The sequence below is a fragment of the Oncorhynchus mykiss genome, chromosome 8, assembly GCF_013265735.2.
Source record: "Oncorhynchus mykiss isolate Arlee chromosome 8, USDA_OmykA_1.1, whole genome shotgun sequence".
NCBI classification, from domain to species: domain Eukaryota; kingdom Metazoa; phylum Chordata; class Actinopteri; order Salmoniformes; family Salmonidae; genus Oncorhynchus; species Oncorhynchus mykiss.
The window spans coordinates 12,687,387-12,697,343 of NC_048572.1; the positions used below are offsets into that span (position 1 = coordinate 12,687,387).

The 9,957-nt window shown below is 41.4% G+C and overlaps 1 protein-coding gene across 1 annotated transcript in view; it reads right to left on the reverse strand.

The window, feature by feature from the left end:
- Nucleotides 1-9,937, reverse strand: part of lpgat1 (lysophosphatidylglycerol acyltransferase 1) — an 81,445-nt gene extending 71,508 nt beyond the window's left edge. Inside the window, exons 1-2 of the mRNA XM_036984801.1 lie at nt 9,446-9,937; nt 7,698-7,949 (exon numbers count right to left, since the gene is read on the reverse strand). Coding sequence (XP_036840696.1) covers nt 7,698-7,935 — 238 coding nt within the window. The 5' untranslated portion in view covers nt 7,936-7,949; nt 9,446-9,937. The remainder of the gene's footprint in view (nt 1-7,697; nt 7,950-9,445) is intronic.
- Between the last annotated feature and the right edge of the window lie 20 nt (nt 9,938-9,957).

Consider the following 9,957-nt stretch of genomic DNA (forward strand, 5'->3'; position numbering starts at 1 on the left):
TAGGCTTGAAGTCATAAACAGCAGAGCTGCTGGCAAAACGCACAAAAGTGCTGTTTGAATGAATGCTTATGAGCCTGCGGGTGCCTACCATCGCTCAGTCAGACTGCTCTATCAAATCATAGACTTAATAATAACATAACACACAGAAATGCGAGTCTTAGGTAATTAATATGGTCGAATCCGGAAACTATCATCTCGAAAACAAGACGTTTATTCTTTCAGTGAAATAAGGAACCGTTACGTATTTTATCTAACGGGTGGCATCCATAAGTCTAAATATTCATGTTACAATGCACAACCTTCAATGTTATGTCATAATTCCGTAAAATTCTGGCAAATTAGTTTGCAATGAGCCAGGCCGCCCAAACTGTTGAATATACCGACTCTGCGTGCAATGAACACAAGAGAAGTGACAATTTCGCCTGGTTAATATTGCCTGCTAACCTGGATTTCATTTTCGCTAAATATGCAGGTTTAAAAATATATACTTCTGTGTATTGATTTTAAGAAAGGCATTGGTGTTTATGGTTAGGTACACATTGGAGCAATGACAGTACTTTTTCGCGAATGCGCACGGCATCGATTATATGCAACGCAGGACACGCTAGATAAACTAGTAATATCATCAACCATGTGTAGTTCTAACTAGTGATTATGATTAAGTTTAATGCTAGCTAGCAACTTACCGTGGCTTCTTACTGCATTCGCGTAACAGGCGGGCTTCTCGTGAGGCAGGTGGTTAGAGCGTTGGATTAGTTAACCGCAAGGTTGCAAGATTGAATCCCTGAGCTGACAAGGTAAAAATCTGTCGTTCTGCCCCTGAACAAGGCAGTTAACCTTGTGTAGGGGGCAGTATTTTGGTTTTTGGCTAAAGAACCGTACCCATTTGAAATGGCCTATTTCTCAGCCCCAGGAACTAGAATATGCATATAAATTGTCAGATTAAGATAGAAAACACTAAAGTTTCCAAAACTGTAAAAATATTGTCTGAGTATAACAGAACTGATATTGCTGGCGAAAGCCTGAGGAAAATCCAATCAGGAAGTGCCTCTTATTTTGAAACCTCTTTGTTCCTATGCATGCCTATCCTCCATTTAAAAGGGATATCAACCAGATTCCTTTTTCTATGGCTTCCCTAAAGGTGTCAGTCTTGACAGTTTCAGGCTTTTATTTTGAAAACTGAGCGTAAGTGGATAGGTGGGGGCTCAGAGTGAGTTTTGCGCAACTGAATAAAGCAACCATTGTTTCTCCCGCTGTTATTGAAAAACCTACACACTCGGTTGATATATTATCGAATATATATTTTAAAAACATGAGGATTGATTATAAAAAACATGACATGTTTGTGGACTTTATGGATATTATTTGGAATATATATATATATATATATGTCTGCGTTGTTGTGACCGCTCTTTCTTGTGGATTTCTGAACATAACGCGACAAACAAACAAACGGAGGTATTTTGGGTAAAAAAAAAAAAATCTTTATGGAACAAAATAAACATTTGTTGTGTAACTGGGAGTCGCGTGAGTGAAAACATCCGAAGATCAAAGGTAAACGATTAATTTGATTGCTTTTCTGATTTGTGACCTAGCCCACTGTTCCTAGGCCATCATTGAAAATAAGAATGTGTTAACTGACTTGCCTAGTTAAATAAAGATTAAATAAAAAGGTGAAAAAAAAAAAAATACAAATTATATATATTTTTAAATCGGCGTCCAAAATTACCGATTGTTATGAAAACTTGAAATAGGCCCTAATTAAATCGGCCATTCCGATTAATCGGTCGACCTCTAGTAAAGAGTGGGGAGTTTCTCCCATTCTTATCTACATATCCTCTAAAGCTCTGTCAGGTTGGATGGAGAGCGCGCTGCACACCTATTTTCAGGTCTCTCCAAAGATTTTTATTTATTTTACCTTTATTTAACCAGGTAGGCAAGTTGAGAACAAGTTCTCATTTACAATTGCGACCTGGACAAGATAAAGCAAAGCAGTTCGACAGATACAACGACAGAGTTACACATGGAGTAAAACAAACATACAGTCAATAATACAGTATAAACAAGTCTATATACAATGTGAGCAAATGAGGTGAGAAGGGAGGTAAAGGCAAAAAAGGCCATGGTGGCAAAGTAAATACAATATAGCAAGTAAAACACTGGAATGGTAGTTTTGCAATGGAAGAATGTGCAAAGTAGAAATAAAAATAATGGGGTGCAAAGGAGCAAAATTAATTAATTAATTAAATACAGTTGGGAAAGAGGTAGTTGTTTGGGCTAAATTATAGGTGGGCTATGTACAGGTGCAGTAATCTGTGAGCTGCTCTGACAGTTGGTACTTAAAGCTAGTGAGGGAGATAAGTGTTTCCAATTTCAGAGATTTTTGTAGTTCATTCCAGTCATTGGCAGCAGAGAACTGGAAGGAGAGGCGGCCAAAGAAAGAATTGGTTTTGGGGGTGACTAGAGAGATATACCTGCTGGAGCGTGTGCTACAGGTGGGAGATGCTATGGTGACCAGCGAGCCGAGATAAGGGGGGACTTTACCTAGCAGGGTCTTGTAGATGACATGGAGCCAGTGGGTTTGGCGACGAGTATGAAGCGAGGGCCAGCCAACGAGAGCGTACAGGTCGCAATGGTGGGTAGTATATGGGGCTTTGGTGACAAAACGGATTGCACTGTGATAGACTGCATCCAATTTGTTGAGTAGGATATTGGAGGCTATTTTGTAAATGACATCGCCAAAGTCAAGGATTGGTAGGATGGTCAGTTTTACAAGGGTATGTTTGGCAGCATGAGTGAAGGATGCTTTGTTTTGCGAAAAAGGAAGCCAATTCTAGATTTAACTTTGGATTGGAGATGTTTGATATGGGTCTGGAAGGAGAGTTTACAGTCTAACCAGACACCTAAGTATTTGTAGTTGTCCACGTATTCTAAGTCAGAGCCGTCCAGAGTAGTGATGTTGGACGGGCGGGTAGGGGCAGGTAGCGATCGGTTGAAGAGCATGCATTTAGTTTTACTTGTATTTAAGAGCAATTGGAGGCCACGGAAGGAGAGTTGTATGGCATTGAAGCTTGCCTGGAGGGTTGTTAACACAGTGTCCAAAGAAGGGCCGGAAGTATACAGAATGGTGTTGTCTGCGTAGAGGTGGATCAGAGACTCACCAGCAGCAAGAGCGACCTCATTGATGTATACAGAGAAGAGAGTCGGTCCAAGAATTGAACCCTGTGGCACCCCCATAGAGACTGCCAGAGGTCCGGACAGCAGACCCTCCAATTTGACACACTGAACTCTATCAGAGAAGTAGTTGGTGAACCAGGCGAGGCAATCATTTGAGAAACCAAGGCTGTCGAGTCTGCCGATGAGAATGTGGTGATTGACAGAGTCGAAAGCCTTGGCCAGATCAATGAATACGGCTGCACAGTAATGTTTCTTATCGATGGCGGTTAAGATATCGTTTAGGACCTTGAGCGTGGCTGAGGTGCACCCATGACCAGCTCTGAAACCAGATTGCATAGCAGAGAAGGTATGGTGAGATTCGAAATGGTCGGTAATCTGTTTGTTGACTTGGCTTTCGAAGACCTTAGAAAGGCATGGTAGGATAGATATAGGTCTATAGCAGTTCGGGTCAAGAGTGTCCCCCCCTTTGAAGATGTTTGATCAGGTTGATGAGGAAAACAAAAATGTAATCAATTTTTTTTTATACAAGGCTGTAACGTTAAAAAAAAGTACTGGAAAAAGTAGTCTGAATACATTCTGAATGCACTATATAGCAAAGTTATTACACAAGCTGTACTATACAGACTTCCATACTATTTGAGCATGTGATAAGACAGGAAGCAGCAGTGTAGTCTGCAACAAAAATTGTGTGTATAATTATTGCCTTCATACCCCTTTACTTATTCCACATTTTGTTGCATTTACAGCCCAAACTCAATGGATTAAATTGCCTCTTCTTCCACACACACATACACACTATCCCATAATGACAAAGTGAAAACATGCTTAGAAATGTTTGCAATTTTATTGAAACCAAAATATAGAAAGCTCTACTACATAAGTATTCACACGCCTTTGCTATGACACTCCAACTTGAGCTCAGAGGCATCCAATTTCCTTTGATCATCCTTAAGATGTCACTACAACCTGATTCAAGTCCACCTGTGGCCAATTCAATTGTTCAGAAAAACACACCTGTCTATATAAAAAGGTGCCACAGTTGACAGTGCATGTCAGAGCAGAAACTATACAAAGGTTCTGTCCGTAGATCTGAGATAGAATTGTGAAGAGGCATATAGCTGGGGGGAGGACATAAAACAATTTCTAGTGTTGAAAGTTTTCAAGAGCACAGTAGTCTCCATCATTGGGAAATTGAAAAAAATATGGAACAGACTGAGCAACCAGTCAAGAAGGACCTTGGTCAGGGAGGTGACCAAGCACCCAATGACCACTCTGACAGAACTACAGCGTTCCTTGGCTGAGATGGGAAAAAGGTCTCCACAGCACTTCACCAATTTGGTCTTCATGGGAGAGTGGCCAGATGGAAGCCCCTCTTGAGATAAAGGCACATGACAGCACACTTGGAGTTTACAAAAAGGCACGTGAAAGACAGAGCATAAGGGAAAAGATTATGTGGTGTGAGAAAATTGTTACTATTTTTGCCTGAATGCAAAAGCATTATGTATGGAGAAACACAGGCACAGCTCGTCATGGTGGCAGCATCATGCTATGGGGATGCTTTTCAGCTGTAGGGACTGGAAGACAGGTAATGATAGAGAGAACAATTAGTGGAGCCAAATAAGGGCAAATCCTTAATGAGAACCTGATTCAGAGTGCAAACCTCAGACTGGAACGAAGATTTACGTTCCAACAGGACAATGACCCCAAGCATACAGCCTAAGCAACACTGATATGGGTTTAGAACAAGAATGTTAAAGTCCTTGAGTGGCCCAGCCAAAGCCCAGACTAGAATCCCATTGAAAATCAGTAGAAAGATTTGAAGACTGCTGTTCACTGCCACTCCCCTTTTAACTTAACAGAGCTTGAGAAAATATCCACAAGGAGGAATGGGAGAAAATCCAGATGTGCAAAGCTGATACAGACATACCCAAGATGACTCAAAGCTATCATTGCAGCAAGAAGTGCTTCTACAAAATATTGACTCAGGGGTGTGAATACTTATGTAAACTCAGCAATAAAATAAACGTCCCTTTTTCAGGACCCTGTCTTTCAAAGATAATTCGTAAAAATCCAAATAACTTCACAGATCTGCATTGTAAAGGGTTTAACTTCACTAGGGTAGGGGGCACTATTTTCACCTCCGGGTGAAAAGCATGCCCAAAGTAAACTTCCTGCTACTCAGGCCCAGAAGCTAGGATATGCATATAATTGGTAGATTTGGATAGGAAACACTAAAGTTTCCAAAACTGTTGAAATAATGCCTGAGTATAACAGAACTGATTTGGCAGGTGAAAACCTGAGAAAAAATCCATCCAGGAAGTGGGATTTTTTAAATGTTTGTAGTTTTCTATTGAATGCCATTACAGTATTCATTGACTTAGGAATCAAATTGCACTTCCTATGGCTTCCACTAGATGTCAGCCTTTAGAAATTGTTTCAGGCTTGTATTCTGAAAAATGAGGGAGTAAGACCACTCTGAATGAGTGGACCCTACAGTGTCCCAGAGATTATTCATGCGCACGACCGAGAGCGCGCCTTTGTTTACCTTTTATATTGACTACGTTATTGTCCGGTTGAAATATCAATAATTTAGGATAAAAACAACCTGAGGATTGATTATAAACATAATTTGACATGTTTCTACGAAACACAGTGAGGTTAAACACGGTTTCCCATGCTTGTTCAATGAACCATAAACAATGAATGAACACGCACCTGTGGAACGGTCGTTAAGACACTAACAGCTTACAGACGGTAGGCAATTAAGGTCACAGTTATAAAAACATAGCATAGTAAAGAGGCCTTTCTACTGACTCTGAAAAACACCAAAAGAAAGATGCCCAGGGTCCCTGCTCATCTGCGTGAACGTGCCTTAGGCATGCTGCAAGGAGGCATGAGGACTGAAGATGTGACCAGGGCAATAAATTGCAGTGTCCGTTCTGTGAGACGCTTAAGACAGCGCTACAGGGAGACAGGACGGACAGCTGATCGTCCTCGCAGTGGCAGACCACGTGTAACACCTGCACAGGATCGGTACATCTGAACATGCGGGACAGGATGGCAACAACTTCCCGAGTTACAACAGGAACGCACAATCCCTTTATCAGTGCTCAGACTGTCCGTAATAGGCTGAGAGAGGTTGGACTGAGGGCTTGTAGGCCTGTTGTAAGGCAGGTCCACACCAGACATCACCCGCAACATCGCCTATGGGCACAAACCCACAGTCAATGGATCAGACAGGACTGGCAAAAAGTGCTCGTCACTGACAGGTTGCGATTTTGTCTCACCAGGGGTGATGGTCTGATTCGCGTTTATCATCGAAGGAATGAGAGTTACACCAAGGCCTGTACTCTGGAGCGGGATCGATTTGGAGGTGGAGGGTCCGTCATGGTCTGGGGCAATGTGTCACAACATCATTGGACTGAGCTTGTTGTCATTGCAGGCAATCTCAATGCTGTGCATTACAGGGAAGACGTACCCCTCCCTCATGTAGTACCCTTCCTGCAGGCTCATCCTGACATGACCCTCCTGCATGACAACACCACCAGCCATACTGCTCATGATTTCCTGCAAGACAAGAATGTCAGTGTTCTGCCATGGCCAGCGAAGAGCCCGGATCTCAATCCCATTGAGCACGTCTGTGACCTGCTGGATCGGAGGGTGAGGGCTATGGCCATTCCCCCTAGAAATGTCCGGGAACTTGCAGGGGCCTTGGTGGAAGAGTGGGGTAACATCTCACAGCAAGAACTGGCAAATCTGGTGCAGTCCATGAGGAGTAGATGCACTGCATTATTTAATGCAGCTGGTGGCCACACCAGATACGGAATGTTACTTTTGATTTTGACCTCCCCTTTGTTCATTATTATTTCATTTCTGTTAGTCACAGGTCTGTGGAACTTGTTAAGTTTATGTCTCGGTTGTTGAATCTTGTTATGTTCATACAAATATTTACACATGTTAAGTTTGCTGAAAATAAACGCAATTGACAGTGAGGACATTTCTTTTTTTGCTTTGTTTAAATGAGATATCTATTTCCTTTTCAGGAAATTGGCAAAAATGTTTAAAAAAAACATGTTTTCACTTTGTCATTATTGGGTAGTGTGTGTAAATGGCTGATAAAAAATATATTTAATCCATTTTGAATTCAGTCTAACAAAATGTGGAATAAGTCAAAGGGTATGAATACTTTCTGAAGTCACTGTAGGTTAAACATTTACAAGTAGGTGTACATGACAAATACAAGGGGGGTGACCTGTTCAACATGAACTTCCTAGTTCCTACAGACAGTAGATATTGGTCTTGCACTTGAGATACAACAATCCTGAAAGGGGATCAGGTAATCATTGAAAAAGGTTGTTGCCTTCAATAACTTGATTACAATGATCCCACCACACCAGTCTGAACAATGTAGGCTAATGACCAATAGTGCGTGTCCACCATACCCCTTGCATCCCCTTGCATTCTATCCCCAGTTTCAAACAACTCTGAGCCAAGGAAAAGCATGTTGTGTGGCAGCTTACCTGTATAGCCTGCAACCCAGCCCCAAAGTGACACCATTGCCAACATCCATTTGAACATTATTCCTTCAATGTGCCAGAAATAGCGACTGTCCATTATTCTCAGAGGTTGAAGAAGAATGCAGTAGAGGCAATACGAAGGGATTGCTACACAGTTATTGATGAACACAAAGATGAAACGAAGGAAGGCGTTCAAGAGTACCCAGCCCAGTTTGCGGGCGCCTTCTAGAAGCTGTGCCATACTGGTACACACTCCTGTAGAAAGAGGGAGAAAACCAGTAAGCTAGCTAGTAAATACATTTCAGACTGGTGCATTTCTAATGTGTGTAAAAACTTGACATTGACAAGTAAACATGGCTAGCTAAGACTATCACACTGTAAGCTAGCTAATAAATGTAGTTGGCTACAAATATTGTAGTAACATTTACTACAATATTACTACTAGTTACTAGTTACTACAATTTAATATTGTAGTAACATTTAGTAACATTTAGACACCTGAAAAGGGAAGCAGTCTTTCTAGAGGCTCATAATCACATTTTAAACAGGTGTAGACCTTACAGTGAAATGCTTACTTACATGCCCTGAAACAACAATACAGTAAAGAAAAATAAATAAGTGCTAAGGAAGTATTCACTAAAATAAACTGATTTATATATTATATATATATATATATAACACTGCATATCTATCTATCTATCTATATATATATATATATATAGAAAGATAAATGATTAAAGATCAACAATAAAATAACATCAGCGAGGCTGTATAGGGGAGGGGGAGGGGGGGGGGGGGGGGGGGGGGGGGGTCAATGCAAATAGTCCGGGTAGTTATTTGATTAGATGTTCAGTAGTCTTATGGCTTGAAGCTGTTTAGAAGCCTCTTGGAACTAGACTCGGCACTCCGGTACTGCTTGCCGTGTGGTAGCAGAGAGAACAGTCTATGACTGGGGTGTCTGGAGACTGACCATTTTTAGGGCCTTCCTCTGACACCGCCTGGTATAGAGGTCCTGTATGGCAGGAAGCTTGGCCCCAGTGATGTACTGGGCCGTACGCACTATCCTCTGAATTCAGGTACCAGCAATCGGTTTTATATACACATGATTCTACGTTACATAGTTAATATCATTGAGCAGGACTCTGGGCGGATACCGCCGGGTTCAAATCACATCACTAGTCCAAATCTTGGGAGACCAGCCAAAAGTGTTCTTTGCATTGAATGAATGAACCTACAACACCGTTTTCTGCGTCCAGTGATTTCCGTAACTAGCTAGTTAGATATTGAGATATAAATACTATTAATAATAACAATAAATGAGTAATTACATTAACGATAGCTAACTTTGTGTTGGAATCTTTACCCAGGAAAGAAAGTCAATCAGTTCGTTAGCTAATTTTTGCCCAGGTGCTCTGACTGAAGCAAGCGGCAAACTTATCCACAAAAACTAGTTAGCCAGCTAGTAACGTTAGACCAGTAGTTTATGTAACTAACTAGTTATAGGTACAACGGTTTTTACAACGCTGCATGAATAACCGTGTTTCGGCTAATGTTACCTGGCTAGCTAACTAATAAGCCAACGCCGCCGTGACTCACAACATGCTATGTCATTTCAATTGGTTTTAAGTACATTTTGTACAAATTCCGTGCCAATCATGTCTTACTAGTTAACATTAGCTAGTAAATCAAATCACGGGTAGAGGTTTGTCAGCTAGTTAGCTAAACATCCATGTTCTTATCATCATACTCACCCAATCTTACTATCACTTCGTCCAAATGCCGGACGATAAAACCAGCCAGCTAACGTTAGAGATAGCTGGCTTAAAATGGATGAATACCAAGTCACATGTATTTAGTTAACATGTTAGATCCTTCAACGTTGAGTAATACATCATCCTGTCTATGTGCCGTTCAGACTCCCGTCACCGATAGCTCGCCGCTATCCATGTACTGTAACGTCTTCTTTAGCGTTGCTGGGTTGTTCTCAATCAATGGCACTAGAATAATTCCATCGATGCAACATCAGTTAGCTAACTAACGTTAGTAGATCGCAAGCAGGATAGCCAGGCATCAGCTCCAGCTACATCCCTTGCGTCTCTTTTAATCCAAATGCAACAATCCCTTGATGAAAGAGCCATATAACACGCCTTTATTGTTTTAATGCAAAGGCGGCCGCGTTTCAGTTCGTACATCGGGTGATGTTGAATAGATTCTGCCGTCTGCTCCTCTAGCTTGTAAAATCCGTTCGATTATATCTAGCTAT